The sequence below is a fragment of the Mesoplodon mirus genome, assembly GCF_964341445.2.
Source record: "Mesoplodon mirus genome assembly, chromosome: 5".
In the NCBI taxonomy this organism is placed as follows: domain Eukaryota; kingdom Metazoa; phylum Chordata; class Mammalia; order Artiodactyla; family Ziphiidae; genus Mesoplodon; species Mesoplodon mirus.
This window is the reverse complement of record NC_138980.1, coordinates 720,377-747,863: the sequence shown is the minus strand read 5'-3', so window position 1 is coordinate 747,863 and position 27,487 is coordinate 720,377. Positions and strand designations below refer to the sequence as shown.

The following is a 27,487-nucleotide window of genomic DNA, read 5'->3' as shown; positions in this document are numbered from 1 at the left end:
TATGCAAGCAAAAACTCCCCAAAGAGGTGTCTATACTTACCATCTCCAATTTTTTCTCCCATTTTTCCTTAATCCCACTTTAATCAGGCTTTTGCCCCCACCACTTTGCTGAAACTGTCCTCAAGCCTCCATGTCGGCCTTCCGTGTTGCTAAATCCAGTGGCCAGTCCTACAATCCTGGCTGACTGTGCCCTTTTCCTATCTCCAGCTTCTTACTGTTGAAGTGCCAGCACTCGGTCCTTGGTCTTCTTTTCTCTAACTGTACTTACAATCTTGGTGGTCTCTGGTCTCAAGACTTTAAATACCATCTATAGACTGACAACTACCAAATTAATACCTTCAACCCAGACCACCCGCTGAACTCCAGGCTCATTTATCTAACTGCCTATTTCACAGTTCCACTTGGATGTCCAATAGACATCTTGAACTAAAACTGAGTTCCTGATTCTACCCTACCTCGCAATCTGTTCTTCCTGTAGCCTTCCACATCTCAGTTGAGAGAGCACTTTTATCCTTCTGGTGCTCAGGCCAAAAATCCAAGTGTTGTTCTCAGCTCCTCTTTCTCTCATACCACACATCCTCTCTAGGAGCAAACACTGGGGTTCTACCTTCAAAACAGCGTCAGCATCCTATCTCTTGCCTTTACCATCACTATCACCCCTCTGGTCTAAATGCAGCCATCATAATCTCTCACCTGAATTGCTGCAATAGCCTCCTGACTGGTCTTCTGTGTCCTACCCCTAACAGTGGGTTCTCGACTCAGAAACCAAAGTTATTCTTTTAAAACATAAGTCAGATAAGCTCACTCTTCCTGCTGAAAGTCTTACTGACTTGTAAAGGAAAATCCTTACAATGGCCTAGAGGCCCAGCAGTGTCTGGCCCTGTCACTTCTTTGAGCCCACCTCTTCAACTTTCCTCTGCTTCCTCTGATCCAGCCACACTGGCTCTTGCTGTTCTTAGAACACACCAGGCACACTCCCCCTTCTGCTCCTTTACACTGCCTGTTCCTTCTATCTTGATACTGCCTTCCTCCAAATATCTGTAGGACTAACCTCCTCACTTCCTTGAAGGCTTTCTTCAAATGTCACCAAACCAGTGAGGTCCTTCCCTAACTACCCTACTTAAAGTTGCAACCTGACTCCTAACGCCCAGCACTTCTGATCCCCCTTACCCAGCTCCATTTCTTCTACAACATTTGCCACACATCCTAATGAATGACATCATTTCCTTATTTGTTATATTGACTGTCTATCTTCCCTGGCTTTCCTGAAAGCTCTAGGAAGGAATATGACCACCTGCAATTCTTAAAAAATGAAAGGGATTTTTGCTGTTTTGGTCACTAAAGTATGCCAAGTTCAAGAGAGTGCCTAGGGCTTCCTGGTGGCGCAGTGGTTGAAAGTCCGCCTGCCGATGCAGGGGACACGGGTTTGTGCCCCGGTCCGGGAGGATCCCACATGCCTCAGAGCGGCTGGGCCCGTGAGCCATGGCCACTGAGCCTGTGCTCCGCAATGGGAGAGGTCACAACAGTGACAAGCCTGCGTACCGCAAAAAAAATAAAAAATAAGAGTGCCTAGCACACAGTTGGCAATCAAATATTTGTTTGTTTGTTTGTTTTGGCCTCACCGTGTGGCTTGCAGGCTGAAAGCATGGCGTCCTAACCACCAGACTGCCAGGGAATTCCTGGCAATCAAATATTTGTTGAATGAATGAATACACGAATAAATTTAGGATAAAGTTGTGCATTATATCTCAATAATAAATTAATATCTCATTTCATCATTACTAAGATAATTCTATTTCAGATTTTGGAAGTTTAATGACTTACCCATTTCAAATAATAATTATAAACACCTAAACCTTACAATTTGGCTTTCAGGGGACTAGAGAAAAACATGTTATATTTTATATTTCAGTAAAGGAAATCACCAGCATTAATGGCACTGTCTGCTCTGAAGAATTATTTTCAGTCATCCTTTATCTATTGTAGAAATGATAACCATCTAGGCACAAATAGTTGAATATTATTATTCATTTTCCTTAATATTTCTCTTCCACAGAGAAAGTGGCTAGGATATCATTTAAAAATGTGTTCTCACCTATATCTCCTAAGTAAAAAAAGCAGTTACTTTCTTTTCTAAATTTTCAGTCTTTGATGAGCAGTGTATTGCCGAATAAAAATTATACTTACACATCTTGAAATTCTTCTAGAGTTTTTTGTGGTGTAAACACATTTAACAAACTAATTATCTGAAAAGAGAAAATTATATCTCAGCATGTCAAATGACTCTACCTGATTATAAAAATTAAGTTTAACATTAAAGTGTATTAAAACTACAAACAAAATCACAGCAGAGCTTTGTATTTATTATTATTGTTATTGCTTTTACCAAAACATTCTATTACACAACATTTGAAAAAAGCTAGATGATTAGGATTCTCATCTTGGAAATAATATGCACTTTTAATCAAATCACTTTTATGTGTCCCCAGTAACTTATAGAATTTTAACACATAATGTCTTTCTAGCTCTGAACATAAAAAAGTAGCAATTACAAGTAGAAAAACACTAAATAAAGCAATATGTTAACTCTGAAAACTTAAATACAATATTCAAATTTCTAAAAAGTTTTGAAATGTGAAGGCTAAGCTTATATTTTTGGTATGATAAAGATGAAATGCCTCACAGCATTACCTATTTACATTACCTTTACGTAAGGAGGATTCAAGAACTGACCCCACCACAGGCCTTGGTCCTGGCACCCCAATGGTTAAACAATGAATTCTGCTGCTTGAGCATCAAACACACGTCCTCAATCATTTCAAATGACTGAGGGAAAGATGAATTATTCAGTATATAGGATTGGAGTGGCTGGCTAGCCAAGGGGAAAAAAAACTAGATTCATACTTCAATCTTTACACCAAGATAAACTCAAAATGGAACAAAAATTTAAATCTAAAACATGAAACCATGAAACATTAAAATATGAATAAACATTTATAAAATTCTAGTGTAGAAAAGCCTTTTCTAAGCATGACAGGAAACCTAGGAGATCTGATTATGTTCAACAACAACAACAAAAATCAGTATGACAAAAACAACCTAAATTAGGTCAGATGGAAAAGAAGTGAGGGTTGACAGCTTTAATATACAAAGATCTTCTATAAATGCATAAGAAAGAAACCAACAGTTCTAGAGAAAAATGGACACAGGCCATGAAAAACAAACTCTCAAGGAATAAAAATAAATGGCTAATAGAGATATGGAAAGAAAATCAACCTCACAAATAAAAATAAGGTATCATTTGTCATCTATCAGTTTGGTAAGGTAAAACAAAAGATCAACAGTATGTAGCTCTGGGGTATTTTGAAATAAAAGACGTACTCAGATACTCAATAAAAGTGTAAAACCGACAGTCTTCTTTGAGGTTAATTTGTCAGTATATATTATTAAAACTAAAAGTGTGCATAGTCTTTGACCCAGCAATCTTGGCCAAGGAATTCACCTGGACAAGTGTGCAAAGATGCAGTGTATAAGGATGTTCACTGCAGCACCGCTTATAATAGCAAAACACTGGAAACAATCTAAAAATCTGGTAATAGGTGATTGGTTAAATGAATTACTGTGCATCTGTACTATGTAGCCATTTAAAAAATGGTTTATATCTATGTTCATTAATGTATATGAGATCTAGCAACATTCCACTAGGGAAAAAGCAGGATGCCTAATAACGTAACTGAGCTTATTTATGTATGTGTGTACATATATGTATAAGAACGCTCACCAAAATGTTAATGATAGTGACCTGTGGGTGGTGGGATTCAAGGATTTTTCTTTCTTGTTTATACTGTCTGAATTAAAAAAAATAATAAACATATTTTTTTGTAACCTGAGAAAAAAACTTTACTTTTTTTTTTAAACCTGTAAAATAAAGCATGCATTGGAGAATTTAAAAACAAACTCAAACCACAGACTCAAAAGACTGAACCTATCTTAGTTTTTGTGTTTAATGTCCCTACACCAGAAAAATCCAGCATAAATGTTACAACAAAAGGAGCCATATAGAGTTGAGTGTACTTTTAAATACTTATCCCCCCCACCCCGTAACAAAAAGAGGTCACATGGGAGGGGATCTCCAAAGCCCCTGCCAGACTTAACATTTTATAATTTTATAACATGGCAAGGTTATCAAAATCATGTTCAAAATAATGCTCAGGCATCAGTAGTAGAACATATAATGGGCCTGAGTACCTCATTTTCTAGAGATATACTGTTTTTCCTTAAAACTTACAATGCTTTGATTTCTGTAGAGATGCCAAGTACAACTATCTTGAATATAACATCATCTAATAACATTTATTTAAATAAATGTGAATATGTAAGAGCTACTTATAGAACGACGTTTTTCTAAAAAGTATTTGGATATTTTTCAATTTGCCAGGTCAATACTGTTGCCATTTTATACACAGGGAAACAGTGAAAACCAAATGGTTACAAGGTTATTTGACATTCCCATCTGTGTTGAGTGACCTAAATGTCTATGGACAATGATGCCTCTTGCTGACTTCAATATCCCCAATGTTGATTAAAAATTCTGTCAGTAAAATATAACCATTTAAATAGTATGTTTATCACTAGTTTACCCTAGGTCTAAGCTCATTGTATCTCCAAAGACCCAGATGATTATGACAGCATTGACAACGTTAAAGTATTAGAGGAAACATAGACGTAACTTACATTTTTATGATTGACACATTTTAAGAGGACAAGTTCACGATAAGCTCTCTTTGCATGAGTCTGATTCTGAAAAGGACGGCTTAGTTTCTTGACTGCAACATTTATCCCAAGAACTGTATCAAAAGCAGCACTATAATTAAGAAATATGATAGGCAACCCATTAGGATGATCTTGGAATAGACAGCAATGCAGAATGTACATTCAATGTATTATCTTTTTAAATGAATAACAAATAAGGAAAAATCTGCTTGCTTCCACTCTGGTACTTCTGCACATTAAGAGCAAGGTGAGTTGGCTAAGAGTGCAGGACGAACGGACTCCTCCACAGAGGCGCCACCATGGCAGCTGAAGCTAGGATGGGATTCAGCAATCCTTTGCACATGGACGTCTCATTATATTAGTTGAGATTATTATGTTCAGAACCAAGTAATTTAATAGAGAGCATGTAAGACTGCTCAGGAAACAAAATCTTCAGTTTAAATATGCCAATAAGTTGAAAAAAAGTCACTGGTATCACAGAATGAAATATAAGTATATTTTGGAGTATCACAGTGGAGAAAATGGTTTGAACTCATGAGATGGATATAATAAATCTAAGTTTTGATTGGTTGTGTTTTTCCCAGATATAAGAATCTAAAAGGAAAACAGAAGCCAAAATCTCACTTCATGGTAAATCCCCAAGATACAAAATCCCTAACATAAGCAATCGCTATCCATAAAATTCTGCTAGAAATACCTCCTCATACTACTATGGTAAGAAATAAACTATTCTAGGAGCTGTGTTTCCAGAATCTCAAGTTCCCAGGTGAAGTTTATGATTGATTTTCCTCCAGAAAATAGATAGGAAACATTGAGTACCTTCTGTACTAGTTTCAGGCTAGCACTCACAGTATGATGGCTGTCACTGTTACCTTTTGGCTCCTCATCAGGGGCTAAAAGCTGCTAAAGACCATCTGAGAACCTAAGCACCGTTTAAAATACTGTTTCTATTTATTTATTCTATTCAGTTTATAACACTGTTTACATTATTCACTTCTATTAGTTTTTTTTGCCAAAAAACCCAAACTTAATTCAATTTTAACTTTTTTTAAATTGAAGGCTGTCTGCTGTAGCATTTGGTGAAGAATTATTAGAAGCTTCATGTTACTTTGGAATTACTTTTTTTTTAATTCAGTTCATATTATGTGTTCATGTATACACAGATGTAAAATCACATGCCCAGGGACTTCCCTGGTGGTCCAGTGGTAAAGAATCCGCCTTCCAATTCAGGGGACTTGGGTTCGATCCCTGGTTGGGGAACTAAGATCCCACATGCTGTGGGGCAACTAAGCCTGTGTGCCACAACTACTGAGCTCACGTGCCGCAAACTGCAGAGCCCACGCGCTCTGGAGCCTATGGGCCACAAGTAGAGAGAAGCCCGCATGCCACAAGGAAAGATCCCACATGCCTCAATGAAGGCCCTGCGTGCCACAACTAGGACATGATGGAGCTAAAAAAATAATAAAGAAAATAAATTAATTAATTAAAATCACATGCCCATATGCAAATGTAATATTCATATGGATTATAAAATGTTAAAAATAAATCTATTTGTGAAACAAATCATTAATTAATACATACACATGTGATTTGTACTTATATATATATATTTCTCAGTCTTGAGAATTTAAAAACAGACACACCTTTTTTGGTCTCAAAAGTTTTTGTCCAATGAGCCAAATGGACCAATTCTGAATATCTGAGCGGACTCATGCTTCCCCATTCCTAGTTCCAACTCCAGGAGGAGCTACCTTCAGTTATTCCTGGCTTTACTTCTTTTAGTAATATCTCAACTCCAAAGAATATACTTTTATCACTATTTCCTCATTTATCAACTTCAGAAATTAGCTATTTGCTCCCCATTATGAAAACTGAGGATTTAGTCACTTAGTTGAAACCCCCAACTCCTCCTAGTTTTTGGTTCTCATGTTATTTTATTTTATTTTGCAGTACGCAAGCCTCTCACTGTTGTGGCCTCTCCTGTTGCGGTGCACAGGCTCCGGATGCGCAGGCTCAGAGGCCATGGCTCACGGGCCCAGCTGCTCTGCGGCATGTGGGATCTTCCCGGACCGGGGCACGAACCCGTGTCCCCTGCATCGGCAGGTGGACTCTTAACCACTGCGCCACTAGGGAAGCCCTCTCATGTTATTTTTAACTTTTCTCTTGGTCACCCTTGTAACTTTAAATAACACGCCTAAACTTGTTGCATCAACTTTCAAAGGAACCTCCTGCTCCTCACTATGTAAAATGAGAATATCACACTTCATCTCCTTTTTCCTCCAGCTCTCTAACCTCTTCTCCTCCAATTTCTGTCTTAAGTGGTCGAGTTTAATAACACCTCTTTCAATCTCTGTAATTAAATCTTCTGTGTTTCTTCCTTAGGATGTATCTAAAAGTTGAAAATCAACTTGCAGAGTGTATGTATGTATGTGCACACATGTAAACATTACTAATTTCAGAGCGAGGATTACATTTCATTTCTAAAGATCACATGACCCTTGCCACTCATAAGAGAATGTGATTGTTTCCAGCATTAAGGTTAAATGGATTCTCTTCTAACATTCCATAAGTTCTCAAACATCATGCCGCTTTAAATTTGTTTTATTCTTAGATCATGACTTTTTCTAACTTTTCTACCACAAGTTTCTAATAAGCTTTTTTTTTCCTTATTAAGAGAAGACAAATATACCTCTTTAGAGCCTGCCACGAGTACTTCTTACCTTCTTACTCACATTATCTATTGTTTGGAATCTATTCCATTTTGGGGGAAGACATTTTTCTTGCGGTTTCAAGGCCTGATGTGTACCTATCGCCCTGGGATTTCTTTTCTCTGCCTTCCACTGTTTCTGGTGTTACACATGGTGTTACACATTCTTGTATTCCTTCTTGTTGGAGTACATTCTCAAGGAATTTCCTCAGAAAAAAGGGCATGGAAGATAAATTACCTTACTCTTCCTTTATCCTTGACTGATAAGTTTGTCTTCTAAGCTCGAAATCAATTTTCTCTCAGAGCTCCAATGATTTCCAAAGCTGAGTGTTGTTGGTGAGAAGGCGTATGCCTGTCTGGTATTCATTCTTTTGCTTCCTTTTTTGTTCCTCATCTCAATGATTTATTACAAAGAACCATGTTTTGTCAACAACCCCAAAGCGCTCCCCCCCGACTAATCACTATCCTTCCTGCCCCCCAAAGACGATAACTACTTCTGACCTTTTTTTATAGTATAATTTAAAAAAAATATTTATTTGGCTGTGCTGGGTCTTAGCTGCTGCACGCAGGATCTTCAATCTTCATTGCGGCATGCAGGATCTTTTACTTGTGGCATGTGGGATCTAGTTCCCTGACCAGGGATCGAACCTGGGCCCCCTGCATTGGGAGCACGGAGTCTTAGCCACTGGACTACCAGGGAAGTCCCCTACTTCTGACTTTTATGATAATCACTTCCTTGCTTTTACCAGCTAAATATGTATCTTCAAGCCCCTGCATCATTTATTTTTGCCTGGTTTTTGAAACTGTCTATGTCTGACTTCTTTCACTCAACATTATATTTGTGAGGTACATCCGTTGTTGTGTGAAGCTGTAACTCATTCTGTGTCATCGCTATAATATTCCTTTGTTATGATTATATGACATAATGTTGATAGATACATTGGTTGTTTTCAGTTTGCAAGCAAAAAACATGGTCATAAACATTCTTGTACATGGTTCTGGGCATGCATTTCTGACGAGTAGATAGCTAAAAGTAGTATTACATATAGTTTATTTTAGTAGATAATGCCAAACTGTTTTCTGAAGTGGTTTGTTCTATCAATTTCTAGGCATTTGATATTTTTGTAGTATATCGACCCTATGTCCTGCAAGAGGGCCAAGTTTAACAAAAGGGAGATCACAAGGGAAGGGGTGGGGGGGGCACTAATCCAATCACAAGAGCCCTTTAGAAGCAGAGTTTGTTTTGGCTGGTGGGAAGAGGGGACTGTCAGAGAGATCTGAATCCTGAGAAGGACTAGACATGTTGTGGCCTTTAAGATGGAAGGGGGGTCACATTAGAAGGAATGTGGGAGCCTCTAGGAGCAGAGTGGCCCCTGGCTGATAGAGAGCAAGGGAATGGAATGGAGACCTCTGACCTACAGCTGCAAGGAACTGGGTTCTGCCAAGAACCTGAATGCACTTGAAAGCAAATTCTTCCCCAGAGCCTCCAGATAATAAGAGCCCAGTCCAGTGACACCTTGACTTCAGCCTTGTGAAATGCCAAGCAGAGAACCCAGGGAAGCCCACCCAGATTTCTGACCTACAGAACTACGAAATTATAAATGGTTGTTGTTTTGCTTTAAACCACTAAGTTTATGGTAATTTGTTATGTGGCAACAGAAAACAAATACATCCTCTCTTCTATATTTTTCTACCCTTTTGTCTCCCCAGGCTTCTTTCTGGATACTTTTTTCCTCACCTATCTTTCAGATCACAATTCTCTCTTCAGTTATATCTAATATGCTTTTAAACCCACCCATTAACTTCATAATTTAATTACTATGTCTTATAGTTCTATAATTTCTATTTAGTTTTTTTAAGTTTTCATTTTCCACCAAAAATTTTTCTTACTGTCTTTTATCATCTGGAACATAACATCATAACTCTTTGGAAGTCTGGATCCAATAATGCCAATAACCCCTGTGGATCTGTTTCTTTTCTCTGTTGTTTGTGCTGGATTTTGTGAATGTTGTCCAATCTCCTTGTGTGACTAGTTATTTCTGATTACGTGTTGCACCTTGAACTTGCAAAACTGTTTGCTATCTAGAAATAATTTGATATCCAGTATGACACTATCTTCCTCCAGGTAGAATTTACATTTATTTCTGCTGGGTACCTGGGGGCACTAGCAATTTGGGCTCACCTCACTTTGGGATCAGCAAATGAGATGATGTGAAGCTAAGTGGCAGTTCCTGCAAGGGCCGGTTTCTTTTTGGTTCATCCTTACTTCTAGGATGCAGCCCTTTATTGGACCCAGTTAAAGCAAAGGAAGTTCACTAAGCCCCTTTAGAGGGCCCTGGACTCCAATCCCTGTCTCCTATAGCCCCACAAAGCAGTCCAAAGGACTCTAAGTCTCTCAGCTGCCCACTCCAGAGTTTTCAAATGCCCTCAAGGGAAAGAACACCCCAAATCCTGGGCTCCTCTTACTAGGCTTCTCCTTCCCCAGATACTGGCCTAATAATTCTTCATTTACTTACTCTCTAGGGGCAAATGCTGAGCATGGGGGTGGGGGTGGGAACGTTGGGAGCCAACTAGCAAAACTGTTTCATAGACACACTTTTAATTAACATCCCTGCTTCTAGCCATCGTTTCATCTTCATTTTTTGTATCTGGCATCTGTATACTCACAGCCTCTTTGGAGTTCTACTATAGATAGGTTCTCTTCTTTGTGGCAAATGTCTTATCTACTTATTCTCACTTCCTCTGCAGAAACTTGTTAAATGCTCTCATATCCACTGATTACTGCTCTCCTGTCTCTTTGTTTAGGTGTCTGACCCACCATCTTAAATTAGAAGTTCCAAACTATACATTTTAAAGGTGTAACTATGAAGACACAATGATTTGCCCAAGGTCACTAAGAACTACTGCTATGAGGATCTGAGCTGGACTTAGAAGTCAATTCTCCTGAATCATAGCCTTCCTATGCCTTATAGCCTATATCTTCTTTATCACAAAAATTTTGTTGTGGACATTATGGTTATTTATATATACTAATAGAAAACAAAACAGTGTAAAACAGGCCAACATTCATGCTTGTACAAAACTAGAGGAAGCAAAAAGGAGTAAGAGCTATACCAACCATTTCATGTTAAGGTTGTAACTCTCACTTCTAAGCATTGTCAGATCTAATATTACACTTTTTTTTTAAAACACTTCATAAAAGATGCTCAACATTGTTGATTATTAGAGAAATGCAAATCAAAGCTACAATTACCACCTCATACCAGTCAGAATGGCCATCATTAAAAAGTCTACAAGGGACTTCCCTGGAGGCACAGTGGTTAGGAATCTGCCTGCCAATGCAGGGGACACGGGTTCAAGCCCTGGTCCGGGAAGATCCCACATGCTGCGGAGCAACTGAGCCCCTGCACCACAACTACTGAGCCTGCGCTCTAGAGCTCGTGAACCCCAACTACTGAGCCCACCCGCCTAGAGCCCGTGCTCCACAAGAGAAGCCACCACAATGAGAAGCCCACACACCACAACGAAGAGCAGCCCCTGCTTGCCACAACTAGAGAAAGCCTGCACGCAGCAATGAAGACCCAATGCAGCCATAAATAAATAAATAAATAAATAAATAAATAAATATATATATACATAAAAAGTCTACAAATAACAAATGCTGGAGAGGGTGTGGAGAAGGGGAACCCTCCTACACTGTTGGTGGGAATGTAAGCTGGTGCAGCCACTATGGAGAACACTATGGAGGTTCCTCAAAAAACTAAAAATAGAGCTACCATATGATCCAGCAATCCCACTCCTGGGTATATATAAAGAGAAAATTATAATTCAAAAAGATACATGCACCCCTATGTTCATAGCAGCACTATTCACAATAGCCAAGACATGGAAACAATGTAAATGTCCATCTACAGATGAAAGGATAAAGAAGATGTGGGACATATATACAATGGAATACTACTCAGCCATAAAAAAGAATGAAATAATGCCATTTGCAGCAACATGGATGGAATGAGATTATCATACTAAGTGAAGTAAGTCAAAAAGAGAAAGACAAATACCATATGATATCACTTATATGTGGAATCTAAAATATGACACAAATGAACCTTTATGAAACAGAAACAGACTCATAGACATAGAGAACAGACTTGCGATTGCCAAGGGGGAGAGAGGTGGGAGAGGGATGGACTGGGAATTTGGGGTTAGCAGATGCAAACTATTATATGTTAGAATAGATAAATGACAAGGTCCAACTGTATAGCACAGGGAACTATATTCAATATTGTACTATAAACCATAATGGAAAAGAATATTTTAAAAAAAGAATGCATATATACATATAACTGAACCATTTTGCTGTACAGCAAAAATTAACAACATTGTAAATCAACTATATTTCAATTAAAAATTTTTTTAATAAAAGCAAAAAAAAAAGTTAAGCACTTCGTAGAACTGTTTCGTAAAACAAACAGTCCTCACTAGTTTGGTTAAAGAACTTGAGATTTTAGAAGGAGAGAGAAAAAGTGAATATATATATATATATGAAAGAAATGTACACACATTTTCCCCGTAGAGCTTTAAAACCTTGAATTACTTAATTCTACTAATAACTTAATTTTATAAATACTTCAAATGATAAACATTTTAAAACTTAATTATTTTACTAAGAGTTTTAATGAACAACAAAAACATAGAAACAAATAAATCAGACAACTGTGAAAACAATTCAAAATTCGGAGTCAGAATATTTAATTTGGATCCCAGCTCCTCCTTTTAATCCTGTAACAATACCTGCACTTTGGTGTACCTGCACACCTGTCCCTATATCTTTATCAAGCTCTGGTTTAAACAGATGATTAACAAGTTTTGTAAACAATGCATTATTGCTATGATATTTTACTTCTCAAAAATGTAAAAACACATGTATATTAGTTTCCTATTGTTGCTATTACAAGTTAGCACAGATTTACTGATTTAAAACACATATTATCTTACAGTTCTGGAGTGTGTGTGTGTGTGTGTGTGCGCACGCGCATGTGCGTCAATCAAACCAATTACACACTCTTTGGTTCGATCAGAGAGAAGGCTCTATTCCAAGCATGAGCTGAGATTATCTGAAGTTCCACAGATAAGTCTCAAAAGATCAGGGATAGTGTCAGGACAGGGACAGAAGAGCAGGGTTTCAAAGGAGACTCCAACGAGGAGATGCAGTGGGGACAAAAGTGATGGGCGTGGGAAAGAACCTGTCATATTTGCAGAGAAGGGACCACTGGAGGTAAGAAGTTATCTAAAAGTTAGGGCTTGATGGTGGGTATACTCAAGCCCTTCCATCACTGATGAGGAAGAAAGGAGTCTGACTGGCACCATTCATAGTTTCTTGCTCTATCTACACAGCAGAACAAGGTAAAAGATCCTCTCCTTGAACCTCATATAAAAAGAACACTTTTCTTTTAAGGACCTTAAAGCATAATACCAATATCCAAGACTCTGTGCAAAACAGAGCCAGGAAAAAATCCTCTGAGGACACGTGGGGGACGTATCACGGGAAAAGTTTCTCTCTTGTCGGTCTGGGACTACCATTGCCTGCACCACCACTGCTGCAGTTCAGTGGGACCACGAAGCCTCAAGCCTAGGAGGAAGGTGAGGAGCAGCCGCCCACCTTCCCGGCTGAGAGGACGCCAGCACAGGCTCTGGTAGAAAGTAGCAGTGAAGTAATAATGGAAACCAGGTCTCCAACCATCTAGGCCCAGCTCTCGTGACGGCACCTCGTCTAAAAGCCAAAAGAAAACATCCCAGAAATCTAAGAATAATTTTCATAATTGCACAAACATTTCTAAAAGAAACCATCAATAATCTGAATCAAGTTGACTAACCGCTTTTCCATGCATCAGTAAAGTTAACCCAACTGAAAGGTTTTGATTTGGTAATGAACAACTGGCTTGGGTTACAAAGTTAGGTGAATAATTACACCAAAGATCACAAAATAAACTGTTAGCTATGCAAGAGGCTCATTAAGAGCTACTTTAATCAGTTCAAAGACTTCCTTCTTGAGCAGAAAAGGGTGAAACCCAGTTTTTGATCCTTGCTTAAAATCAAAATTCAGGCTATGGAAATGGGGGTTTGCAAGATGTGAAATTTAGGATGGTGTTAAAATTTTAGCCTCTACATGTATGTGAGGTGAAAGTTGCTCCTACAAATGTTAATAAAATTGTCATAAAATTATTTAAATGAAAATACTAAGAGTTAAGTGAAAGTACAGTTAAGATTATAGCAATATATGACTTAAGTTACAAGAAAATGACAACATAGTTTAATGCATAATATAACATGAAAATATTACATATAATACTGTAGTATCAGGGGTAAAATATCCATTAAAAATGACAAATATCCTTAAGTTAAGGCACCTTTCAGTTTACATTTTTTTTCAAAAAAATTTTTATTAAGGGGGGATTCACATAAACATAAAATGAACCATTTTAAAGTGAACAATTCAGTAGCATTTAGCACATTCACAGTGTTGTGCAATCACCACCTTTAAGTAACCCCAAAAGATTTTCATCACCCCAAAAGGAAACTCCATACCCATTATGAAGTTGCTCCCCATTCCTCTCTCCCCCATGCCCTTGTTACCACCAATCTGCATCTTTCTCTATGGATTTACCTACTTTGGATATTTCACATAAATGGACTCATATAATAATACTACCTTTTATGTTTGGCTTCTTTCACTTAGCATGTTTCTGAGGATCATCTATGTTGTAGCATATATCAGTGCTTCATTTTTTCTTATGAATAATATTCCATGTATGTATAAAACACAGCTTGTGTATCCATTCATTTATTGATGGACATTTGGGCTGTTTCCACCTTTTGGCTATTGAGAATAGTGCTGCTATGAACATTTGTATACAAGTCTTTTTTGAACATCTGTTTTTAATTCTTTTGGGAATATATCTAGGGGTATTTACTGGGTCGTGTAATAATTCTACGTTTAACTTGTTGAGGAACTGTCAAACTGTTTTACACAAGTGGCTGCACCATTTTACATTCTCACTGGCAATGTAGGAGGGTTGTAATTTCTTCACATCCCTGCCAACCTTTGTTATTTTCCATTTTGTTGATTATGGCCACCTAGTGGGTATGAAGTAGTACCTCATTGTGGTTTTGATTTGCATTTCCCAAATGACTAACAATGAGCATCTTTTCATATGTTTATTGGCCATAAATCTTCTTTGGGGAAATGTCTATTCAAGTCTTTGCCTGCTTTTTTTTTTTTTTTTTTAATTGGGTTGTTTGATGAGAACCTACTGTATAGCACAGGGAACTCTACTCAGTGCTCTGTGGTGACCTAAATGAGAAGGAAAATCCAAAAAGGAGGGGATATATGTATACGTATAGCTGATTCACTTTGTTATACAGCAGAAACTAACACAACATTGTAAAGCAACTATACTTCAATTTAAAAAAAAAAAAAGACGCTTTTACCTAAAAATAAATAAATAAATAAATTGGGTTGTTTGTCTGTTTGCTGTTGAGTTGTAGGAGTTCTTTATATTCTGAATATTAGACTCTTACCAGATACGCGATTTGCAAATATTTTCCCATTTGTGAGTTGTTTTTTCACTCTCTTGACAGTGTTCTTTGATACACAAAAATTTTTAATTTTGATAAAGTCCAATTTCTTCTTTTGTTGCTCATGCTTTTGGTGTCATTTCTAAGAATTCAAAGTCATGAAGCTTCCCCCTTCGTTTTCTTCTAAGAGTTTTATGGTTTTAACTCTTACATTTAGGTCATTGATCAATTTTGAATTAACCTCTTACATGATGTGAGGTAGGAGTCCAACTTCATTCTTTTGCATGTGGGTATCCAGTTGTCCCAGCACCATTTGTTGAAGAGACTGTTCTTTCCCCATTGAATAACCTTGGCACCCTTTTTGAAAATCAACTGGCCACAGATGTATGGGTTTATTTCTGGACTCTTAGTGTTTAAAATTCTTTAAAAATTCAGAACTTTCCATCCTATAATTCTACCACTGCTTTTACCAGAGGAGGTTTAGCTTATAACTGTTTATTTGGGAACTTTCATTTCAAAACTAGAATTTTTTTAATGAAAAATATACACCCATAATGAGTAATTTCATTATTAAACACTTCTTTAAAAAACAAAGATGGGAAGTAGTATATGAAAACTGGAAATCAAAACTAATCTCTGAAAAACAGTATTTTTTAAAGTAGCATGTAATTTTATTGTCATTTACCATGCTGTAATGAAGTCATTAATTTTAACTGTATAACCCTTGTAAAGCTCTCCATTATACAATTAATTATGAATTTCTAGTCAAGCTCTTAACGTGGTTATTACATTAAATGTCCTTGATATCAGTCTTGCTTAATTCCCTATGCCAAATTACCATCCAGTTCCAAATAAGAGATGGGTTATAAATCAAAAGAATATTTTACTGTCTAGAACTTTTTATTAACATCAAAGTATCCTAATATGAACCATCCATTCACTTTAAAACTTTCCTGGCACACTGGATTTAAGTATCAATATAGCATGTTATCAATTGGAAGTTAAGATCACCACTATTTTAGATGCAAGCCAGGCATTCCTTCCAAACAGCCCCTTCCCCCTCATTAGTTTTTCTGGGAATCTCTGAACTACCATCTCCTCTCAGCTTCCAGGGCCTCTAACTACCTAAGCCGAATAAAACAACTAACTTCCCTGATCACATATCTCTACAACAGAGGATCAATTACTAACCACTGATGCAGATTCTCTAAACTCAACATCTCTAATAAAAATATAAACTCTCCTACCAGACCATACAAGAGTTCTCTTTTATCTTGAATCCCCTTTACCTACAAGCTGTAATCATTGGGTGTTTAGCTTTACCACAGTTCCTTTTAGACGCAAAGACAATCTTGTTTTTACTAACCAAAAAAAGAAGAAAAGATTTTGCCAAAAAACTAAGGGATAAAAAGCTTGGGAAGTGCTGATAACTGTAGTCTAGAAAACATGTGAAAAACTTTACCTTTAGCTGGCCAGTGATGTCGCGGCAGCTGACTGTCTTACCAAGCAAGAGACTAAGGTTCAGGGTCAGACCAACGGTTCTGACGTTCTGGGCTGGACACATAGTTGAAGTGAGACACCAAGGAAGAGACGGCCAGCCCAACCCCTCATACGGCATCCCTTCCTGGTTAATCCATGGGGTGATAATGACACTGACTGGCCTCATCCTGCCAATGAAGGGCAAGGCACTGCAATGACGGCGCCTAGAAATGAATAGGAGTGATTGGGAATAAAAGGGGGAGGGGGGAAAGGTGGCCAGGATGAAGAAATGAATAAAACTCCAAATTTCTGTTACAACTCACTGTCATACCTATTACTCTAATATCATAATGACAGGGGGAATGGAAAAGAAAAAAAAAGAGAAAAGAAACAAAGAAAAAAGAAAAATTGCTACCTATTTAAATTTACGCAGCATTCTAAGAAGTTGAGCTTGTATCCTACAATCTGACTATATGTAACTAAAGCAAGAGGTTGACTCAATTTAGCTTATAAACCTATAGCAAAGAAAAGGGTATTTTTATCATCAGTGTTTCTACATTCTGACGACTTAGATCTATTAAGTTTTTATTACAACAAAAACTCAATCTACACTACTGAAACAGACCATACTTACCAGACAATTCCTTGGGCTCCAGAGCCAATTGGTTTCAACTGCTGGTAACGTTTTAGGACAGTGAAAGTTGAGTCTGCCACTTGTACACTGTAAAACTGACTATCACATTTACTGTCACTCATGATGTAGTGTCATATAATATTCCGAAGAGCTGGTACAGTCGTCAGATTCCTTGAAAGAGAAACAGAATGAACATGCATTCTTACTGAAATTATACATGCATAGCTCACTTAATAGTGTTTCAGATTTACTGGTATATAAGACAATGTGGCTGTAAGTTGGTAAACTCAGTTAGACCAAGTTCTGAACTTAAGCAACATGCAAAAAATGCAAAGACATTTTAATGGTACAAGATTATCATGAAAGGAAGGAATTCTGAGACCCTGCATGACCACATCTGAAGGGATTGGATTAGGAAATAACAACCTTTGGAGAAAAGAATTTGTACATTTTTATTAGCCATGACAAGACTACATCACTATGTGATTCTCATCAGATTGCTTCCTGTGGGACCAGATTACACCGTGCTGTCTCAACCAGATATGGAGGCACTCTGGAGATGCTGCAAAATGAACATGTCTACAATTCATTCATGCGGAGAAACAAATGGACCAGTCTTCTGCTGTGTCCACAAATTCAGGTTAAAGTGATGAACCAGAAAGCAAGTCTGATGCCAAAGTGATTGTAAAAGTGGTAAGTTAAAGAACAACAGGGTGTTGGAGGCCTGGTGACACCTGTGTGTGCCGTGGATGCTCGTGAGTGCGCTCCTACCTTGTGAGGTGGTCCCGGAGCCGGCCTACATTCCCCAAACCCTACATCACTAGCTTCAATACAGACAGCCATAGACAGAGAACTCTGTCATAAGCTACAGTCAATAACATGGACGCTATGTTATCCACGAGGCATGAGTATAAACTGGCAGCCCCAGAGCAGCCTTTCTGTGGTTTAGACAGTAGGCTGAGATTCCTACGCTGCAGGAGCCTGTATGATTTTATACAGAAAACAAAGCAAACAGAAATCGGCAGGCAGCTACCTTTACTCCGTTCCCTAGCTCTTGTCTGATAATGTTTATTCAAAAGTTAGCAAGCTATTTATATTGGTCATTTCTTAAAAATTAAGAAGCCAACAATAGAATCATTTAGGTAAATATTCTACACTGTTTACAAACACAGAATTTAAATTTTATTCTACAGCTTCCCCAAATTCCTGCTTGTTTGTTCTAACACCTAATATTTAATATCTACCCACTGAGTTTTTTGGAGTGATGATATGTGTTTCAACACAATGATGTCTAGGACTTCCATTAAACATGGAAATTGATTAACAACAAGACTGAACAAAGAATTTAAATCAAGTGAATAGTTTCTCCAACTGACTGTTGCTTCATGTTTTACCATTCTCAGGGCAGTGGCTGAGGCACAGCTGGTAGTACCAGCAGCCATTTTGACCAAGAGCCATTGCACACTGGCTGGGGATTGCATCTCAGAGGTCAGCGTTGCACTAGATAAACTAACACACTGTTCACAACGACCGACAGGAATTATCAGCCCTGTGTTACACTGGAGTGACCCAAGGCTTAGTGAGCTGGCCAAGCCATGCTGCTGTGAGAAGGGGGCCCTAAGCTCTAGGAGGGGAGGGACAGGTCTGTCTTGTTCACGGCGGCACCCTGTACTCCCAGAACAGGAGGACAGGGAGGGCCTGGCCCCTGGGACAGAGTGACCATTCAATATACCTCTGCTGATCTGACCCATAACACTGTAGCTAATGATTCCCTCACAATGCTGCTCTATTTTACTGACATCTGAAGGAGTATCCTTCTCTAATTTATTTACAGTTTTTAAGAGACTGAGACAATTCATCTCAACATTTACGGGGTACCTTTGTACAAGAAAGTGATAAATAATATAGAAGACATATATCAAGATCAAACAGGTATTGGTCTTGAAGCAGCACCTACTTCACTATTTGGGGGAGAAGTGTGAGGAATGAGTCTATTATCTACATTGTAATATAAGTTATAAAGAGGTAAGGGCCATAAGCAAAATAGAAACAAAGCTGAAAGGCAAAAGAGGTCCTACCCACGAGCAGGGGTGCGGAAAACAAGAAGAGCTTCATGGGGGAGGTGGCATTTGCCCTGGATAGTTTTGCCAGAGACAGAGTAGAAGCACAGAACTCAAACTGACTGTGCTCAGACATGGTGAACTGCTCAGCTTGATGAGTGGGGTGAAAACGCAAAGGATCAGAGACAGACTCAGCGAGAAGGCAGGAGCCACTACAACCTGCTATTTCTTGGCCATATTGTAATGCACCAGCAATGCTGGTCATTCATAAAGCATTTCTTGAGCACCACTGTGGACCAGCTCCTTTGCCAGAACCTGCCTTCTGGGTTTCGAGCTTACAGAGGGCATACACTGCGGGTACACTCAGAAGAGATCGGATGCAAGGAGAGCCCTAAATCCAGAAGGATGGAGGTTTAGGGTGCGGGGATAAGAAGTAGCATGTGCAGAGAGCTAGAGGTGCCTCCTAAGCATGACAAATCATTTGAGATTTGATTCTGCTGGGTCATGGGGGGAAAAAACTGGAGAGAAAACAAGGCCAGATCACCCCAGGCCCTGGAAGCCGCTCGGAGCCATCTGGGCCTGGGCCTGAGGGCTGTGGAGCCATCAAAGCACGAGAGGCATGGGCTCACACTTGCTTTTCAGAGAGGTCATTCGGGAAGCTGAGAAAGGGTTGGATTCGAATGGGTAGGACTCAAAACAGGCAGACCTGACAAAAATGGCAGGATCGTGGCAGGTCGGGAAAAGAAGGAAATGCACGGCTTGGAGGAAGAATGTACGTGACTTGTTGCCCTGCAGTAGATGGGGAGAAACAAAGGTGAAACAGCTGGAGGTAAGCAGAAGATAGCTGAGTCGGAAAGTTCGGCTTTGGACAAGTTAAGTCTGAAGTGGCCAAGGGACAGTATGGCAGGCCTAGGCTGCTGACCTACTCCAGGATCCACCCCTCCCTTCATTTTAGTAACAGAAGCCACCCTGTTCCAGCTGGACAAATGGCTACCTAACTAGAGATGACATCTGGCCACTTTCCTGGCAGCCAGGTGTGGCCAGATGACCAACCTTTAGCTAATGAGATGTGAGCAGAAGTGATGTATGCTACTCCCAGATCATTTTTTTAAACAGAAAGCTGCTTGCCTTTCAATCTATCTTTCTCCCTTGCTGTTGGCTGAGGGATCAGCAGTCATAGACCCAGAGATGGAAGTCACATGCGGAAGATGCTAGGGTCACCCACCAGCCTGAGTCTGGAATGGCCTTGTGGCACTGAGCTGGCCCCCATTCTGGTCCACCTGCCCACACTGAGATTGGCACAAATTAATCTCAACCTTGTTGAACAACTCTGGAACTCTCTCTGCTACAGCTGTTGGAACCTGTACTCAGACTGGTACAGTATTAGGTTAGCTTTTGTGACTTTGGGGAGTACATTACATCATTAGGTCAATAATTAACATAACTTCATCTCAAGATTTTAAATAATTTTAAAATTAAAATAAGTTTCCCCTATCAGGCAGAAAAAAAAATCACCTAAGACAGCATCTGTCAAAGCCACCTCCTCTGTCAAGCCTGGGCTTCATGGGCTTCATGAGAGCCAGAGAAAGAACCCCAAACCAAACTAAGAAAGCATGTAATTTAGCTATTAATGAAATCAACTCTCTCTTGAGATTGTATTTCAACAAAATGGACGTCAACCTGGTTTCAGAAGACAATTTACAAATTGAGAGGTGTTAAGAATTCTTCTTGCAACCACATTACCAACACATTAAGAATTCTTCATGCAACCACATTACCAACACACTGAAGGTGCAGTCCCTGCCTTAACTTCCCTCACCAGAAGGTGCTGGTTCCTCACCTCGGTTCCCTGCAGTGGGACCCAGTGCCTACCGTGTTCACTGTCACTCAGCTTCTGCAGGTCTGCCTCTGCCTCCCTCCGCCAGGTCAGGAGCTCCTCAAAAGCAGGGAGGGCCTGTCTTCCCTCTCATACGACATTGTTCAATGCCCACCATTTTTCCACTGAAAAAGCTCCTAGAAGAACACACTCTGCTCCTACAGACCTAAGTGTGGTGAGTGGGTACCTCGAGGTTAGGAATCGGCACGGCCTTTGCTAAAGGCATCTGGCTCATGTCCACACTCTCTCCACTTACCATGCTGCTTCGAGGAATGCTTGTTTAATGAAATGCTCTAATCGAAAATCTCTATTTCTCCAAGACTGGAGACCTGTAAAATCTACCCACTCTATAAATAAACATCGGGCAGGAGGAACATTCCTACCTGTTTAGAGCCTAGAGTAAGAAATGCTTTAAAAATTTTTTTCTTTACCTCTAGTATTCTAAATATAAGCAATTCAGGTACTATAAATATTAAATCTGATTAATTTTTGTAAATAGAAAAATTAGCTCTAACTACAGCTTTACATAGTTATAAAATTTTAAAGTGGGAAAGAACAGTGGAGAGCATACAGTCTGAGTCTTGTGGGGATGACAGCTACCATTTACTGAGTTCTCCTAACAAACTCCTGACAGCCTCCTGTGTGCCAAGCATGAGGTAGCAGCTGTCAATGGGGTACTAATCGGACAGTCCCTTCCCTCAAACCACCAACTGCATAATTATCACACCACGTAGAAAGTGTCCTAGGGGAATGCACAGGTTGCATGGCAGAAGCCCAGCAGAGTAGTGTCCAGAGGGCAGAGCGAGGGAACAAGTGGAATGTGTGAGTGAGAGATGGACGTAAAGGAAGGTTTCCTGGAGGAGGCAAGACCTGCGTGCAAGTTAAGTATCAACCTAGGTGTGACGAAACAGGTACTTTCACACATGATGGTGAGAACTATAAATTGGTAAAACATTTTTTGGAAGCAAAATAGGTAATACCTAAGAAAAAATTTAAATGCACAAGACTCCTAACCTGGCAACTACAATCCTATAAATGTATCTGACAAATACATGTGTACAAATATTCAAAGATATTTGTGCAAGGATGTCTGTAGCACTGATTGTAACAGGCAAAAAACTAGAAGTAACTTAAAAAGTACCCTTGGAATGACTGAATAAATTATGGCACAAAAGTATAATGAAGCCATTAAAAACAATGCAGGGACTTTATGCATTGATATGGAAAGATGTCTAAGATATATAAGGAAATAAAGCAAGTTAAAGAAGAGTGCATACGGTAAATGCCAATGTATGGAAAAATACACAAACACATGCCCACACACACAAACACGCAATATGCTAGCAAGTGCAGAGAAACAGTGGGAAATGAGACTTTCATTCTTGCCATTATAACTTTGTTCTTTTTTTTTAAACTATGCACATATTTCACATTTTAAAAACTAAACAAACACTTTTAAATGAAAAGCTGCAAAATGGTCACTCTGACACCTTTACAGAGAATGGATTTGAGGCAGATGAGACTGGAGGCAGGAAGGCAAGTGGGCCAGGCTCTGAGTACACAGTTATACACCTTCTCCTAACAGCCTGTGAGGTGGTGGTACTGTCCTCACTCTGCACATGAGGAAACAACTCGGAGACAGTAAGGAACTTGCCCAAATTCTCAGCTGGAAAGTGGCACAGCCTGTATCTGAACTGAGGTGTATTTGACTACTATATTCATGTTTTTCCCAATATACTACTGTAATATCTCTAATTTTATTTAGAAAGTAAAGTGACTGTCCAAGGGCTGGTCAAGACCAGGCCAGAATAACGCAGATCTTCACAACTCATCTTGTTGTCTTCACCCCACTAAGACACTTTCTTCCGATGATGAAGATAATTCAGTGATCCATAGACTCAAACCTTTAATCACACTAATGTTTCAGAATACCCAGGACATTCAATATTTAAATTAACTGACTGCTGTGATTAAAAGCAGATTTTCACAATCACCCTCTTTGTTTCAATGCTTGCTGCTGAAAGTTTGAATCAAATTGTTCTTTTTTCCTACTTTAATTCGTATTAAAAATAGCATAGCACAACAACTTAATCTTTCTTGGATAACCAAAAACTTCACAGCACCTCAGGGCCATTCTTCTGAACATCCGTTCTTAAGTTACAGTACATACTATGATACAGAATTTGGTTATTATGTCACTCACAGGGACGTGAGTGACTCCAGCAAGGATTCTTCCTGCCGGCCCCTTGTAGTCGTCAGTCTCCCCATCTCCAGGCCCATGCCCAATACCCAGTGTTGTGAGTAAAGGCCTCATTGATCCCCAGACATACCAATAGTCAAAGTGCTCTTCCAGCCTCCATTCCTGATACCTCCAAACCACTGTATACATACCACATTAGAAAGAAAGATCTGTCCACTTGAAAACCTTTACATGAATGCTTATAGCAGCTGTATTTCTAATAGTTCAAAACTGGAAACAATCCAGATGTCCTTCAGTGGGTGGGTGGTTTAACAAATGGCTGTATGTCAATACCATGGACCATCACCCAGCAATCAAAATGATCGAACTACTGATATACATTACAACTTGGGTGGGTCATAAGGGTATTATGAAATTTTAGTGACAATTTTTAGTGATAAAAGCCAATTTCACGAGGTCCATAGGACATACTTCCATTTATACAATACCCTTAAAATGAAAATTCTCTATATTATAGAGATATAGAGCAGGTTAGTGGTTGCCAGGGATTATGGATGGTGAGGGGCAAGGCGGGTGGTGTGGTTATAAAGGGCTGGTACAAGGGAGATCTTTGGGGTGATGCAATAGTTCTGTATCTTGATGGCGATGGTGGTGATTGGATGAGCCTCCGCATGTGATACAATGACACAGAACTGTACAAGCACTGTACCACTGCCAACTGCCTGATGTTAGTACAGTACTACGGTTACATAAATATACAACCATTGGTGAAAACTGGGTGAAGAGTGCACAGGACCTCTCCACTATGTTTGCAACCTCTTGCGAATCTGTCATTATTTCAAAATAAGGAATTAAAAGAGATTTCTTGAAAATATGCAGTGATCATACTGCTCTCCTGTTTAAATGCCTTCAGCAGTGACTGACTGCCTTGACAGTAAACTTCTAACTCTTACAAGAGCAGAGGAGGTCTGCAGGGCCTCTGGCCCACTCTTTGGCACTATCAAACCACCTGGGAGCAGCAGACCCCAGCTGCTGCATACCTCAGCTCTCTGCCAGAGCTGTCCCGTCTGCCTGAAATGACTTCCCTCCCCCTTTTGCTCTCCTGGACAAACTTCATCCTCCAAAGTCTAGTGCAAGCACCTGCTTCTCCTGCAAGTTTTCCTCTATAGGCTTTCCTTTCAAACTGTGCAGGGCATGTCCCTTTTTTGGCACCACATCATGTATTCATTTGCACTGCAAGTCTATCTATACTTCTACCCTGTGAGCTCCTCAAGGGCAGAAAATGTGTCTGATCTATTTCTCAATCCTTTACTAAGTACACAGTGGGTTCCCAGGAAATATATGTTAAGGCAAAACTAAGTGGGAGAGTAAATGTGGTAAGGCAGCTTCGTGCAATGGTTAAGATGAGGACTCTGGAGTCAGAGAGCAGTGGGTCTGCCATTTATCTGGGTGAGTGAACTTGGGCAAGCAATTACACTCATGTGTAGAATGGGAATAATTGCAGAATCAACCTCAGAGGAAAACTACCACAGTGCCTAGCACAGGGCAAGGTCTCAACGTCAGCTGACCTTAGGACACCCATTCTACTTATCCTAACAAATGTCTGTATTCTGCAAATGTGAATTAAAGTCTGGTAAGTGCAAAAGCTGATGACATGGTTAATACTGGTGAGCACCTCACTGAAAGACACAATAGACAGGAGGCAATGCACAGAATTTACTTTTCATTCTAGGGTGTGGTAGGCAGATGATGTTGCAGGAAATTTTTGAATTTTTTTTTATACAGCAGGTTCTTATTAGTTATCTATTTTAGTGTATATATGTCAATCACAATCTCCCAGTTCATCCCACAACCATCACTCCCCCTCCCTGCTTTCCCCCCTTGATGTCCATATATTTGTTCTCCACATCTGTGTCTCTATTTCTGTCTTGCAAACGGGTTCATCTGTACCATTCTTCTAGATTCCACATATATGTGTTAATATACGATATTTGTTTTCCTCTTTCTGACTTACTTCACTCTGTACGACAGTCTCTAAGTCCATCCATGTCTCTACAAATGACCCAATTTCGTTCCTTCCGTTGTATATATGTACCACATCTTCTTTATCCATTCATCTGTCGATGGGCATTTAGGTCGCATCAATGACCTGGCTATTGTAAATAGTGCTGCAATGAACATAGAGGTGCATGTGTCTTTTTATGTTTTTCTCTGGGTATATGCCCAGTAGTGGGACTGCTGGGTCATATGGTAATTCTATTTTTAGTTTGTTAAGGAACCTCCATACTGTTCTCCATAGTGGCTGTATCAATTGACATTCCCACCAACAGTGCAAGAGGATTCCCTTTTCTCCACACCCTCTCCAGCATTTGTTGCTTGTAAATTTTCTGATGATGCCCATTCTAACTGGTGTGAGGTGATACCTCATTGTAGTATTGATTTGCATTTCTCTAACAATTAGTGATGTTGAGCACCCTTTCATGTGTTTGTTGGCAATCTGTATATCTTCTTTGGAGAGATGTCTACTTAGGTCCTCTGCCAATTTTTTGATTGTGTTGTTTGTTTTTTTAATATTGAGCTGCATGAGCTGTTTATATATTTTGGAGAATAATCCTTGTTGATTCGTTTGCAAATATTTTCTCCCATTCTGAGGGTTGTCTTTTCGTCTTGTTTATAGTTTCCTTTGCTGTGCAAAAGCTTTTAAATTTCATTTGGTCCCATTTGTTTACTTTTGTTTTTATTTCCATTAATCTAGGAAGTGGGTCAAAAAAGATCTTGCTGTGATTTAAGTCAAAGAGTATTCTGCCTATGTTTTCCTCTAAGAGTTTCATAGTGTCCGGTCTTACATTTAGGTCTTTAATCCATTTTGAGTTTATTTTTGTGTATGGTGTTAGGGAGTGTTCTAATTTCATTCTTTTATATGTAGCTGTCCAGTTTGCCCAGAACCACTTACTGAACGGGCTGTCTTTTCTCCATCGTATATTCTTGCCTCCTTTATCAAAGATAAGGTGACCATATGTGCGTGGGTTTCTCTCTGGGCTTTCTATCCTGTTCCATTGATCTATATTTCTGTTTTTGTGCCAGTACCATACTGTCTTGATTACTGTAGCTTTGTAGTATAGTCTGGAGTCAGGGAGCCTGATTCCTCCAGCTCCGTTTTTCTTTCTCAAGATTGCTTTGGCTATTCGGGGTCTTTTGTGTTTCCATACAAATTGTGAAATTTTTTGTTCTAGTTCTGTGAAAAATGCCAGTGGTAGTTTGATAGGGATTGCATTGAATCTGTAGATTGCTTTGGGTAGCATAGTCATTTTCACAATATTGATTCTTCCCATCCAACAACATGGTATATCTCTCCATTTGTTTGTGTCATCTTTGATTTCTTTCATCAGCGTTTTACAGTTTTCTGAGTACGGTCTTTTACCTCCTTAGGTAGGTTTACTCCTAGGTATTTTACTCTTTTTGTTGCAGTGGTGAATGGGACTATTTCCTTAATTTCCTTCTGATCTTTCATTGTTAGTGTATAGGAATGCAAGAGATTTCTGTGCATTAATTTTGTATCCTGCAACTTTACCAAATTCATTGATTAGCTCTAGCAGAGTTCTGGCAGCATCTTTAGGATTCTCTACATATAGTATCATGTCATCTGCAAGCAATGACAGCTTTACTTCTTTTCCAATTTGTAGTCCTTTTATTTCTTTTTCCTCTCCGATTGCCGTCGCTAGGACTTCCAAAACTATGTTGAATAAAAGTGGCGAGAGTGGATATCCTTGTCTTGTTCCTGATCTTAGAGGAAATGCTTTCAGTTTTTCACCATTGAGAATGATGTTTGCTGTGGGTTTGTCCTATATGGCCTTTATGATGTTGAGGTAGGTTCCCTCTATGCCCACTTTCTGGAGAGTTATTTTATCATAAATCGGTGTTGAATTTTGTCAAAAGCTTTTTCTGCATCTATTGAGATGATCATATGGTTTTTATTCTTTAATTTGTTAATATAGTGTATCACATTGATTGATTTGCATATATTGAAGAATCCTTGCAGCCCTGGGATAAATCCCACTTGATCATGGTATATGATCCTTTTAACTGCTGTTGGATTCTGTTTGCTAGTATTTTGTTGAGGATTTTTGCATGTATATTCATCAGTGATATTGGTCATTAATTTTCTTTTTTTGTAGTACCT

At 39.1% G+C, this 27,487-nt stretch overlaps 1 protein-coding gene across 4 annotated transcripts in view; it reads right to left on the bottom strand.

The window, feature by feature from the left end:
- The window catches only part of MAPK9 (mitogen-activated protein kinase 9), a 59,597-nt gene that overhangs the window by 23,873 nt on the left and 8,237 nt on the right, over positions 1-27,487 (bottom strand). For 3 of the 4 annotated variants that reach the window (XM_082621022.1, XM_082621023.1, XM_082621021.1), the window contains exons 2-4: positions 17,172-17,342; positions 4,735-4,864; positions 2,188-2,246 (exon numbers count right to left, since the gene is read on the bottom strand). In XM_082621022.1, coding sequence (XP_082477148.1) covers positions 2,188-2,246; positions 4,735-4,864; positions 17,172-17,293 — 311 coding nt within the window. In that variant the 5' untranslated portion in view covers positions 17,294-17,342. Of the gene's footprint in view, positions 1-2,187; positions 2,247-4,734; positions 4,865-17,171; positions 17,343-27,487 lie in introns of those variants that run through there. The other variant, XM_082621024.1, reaches the window with a different exon arrangement.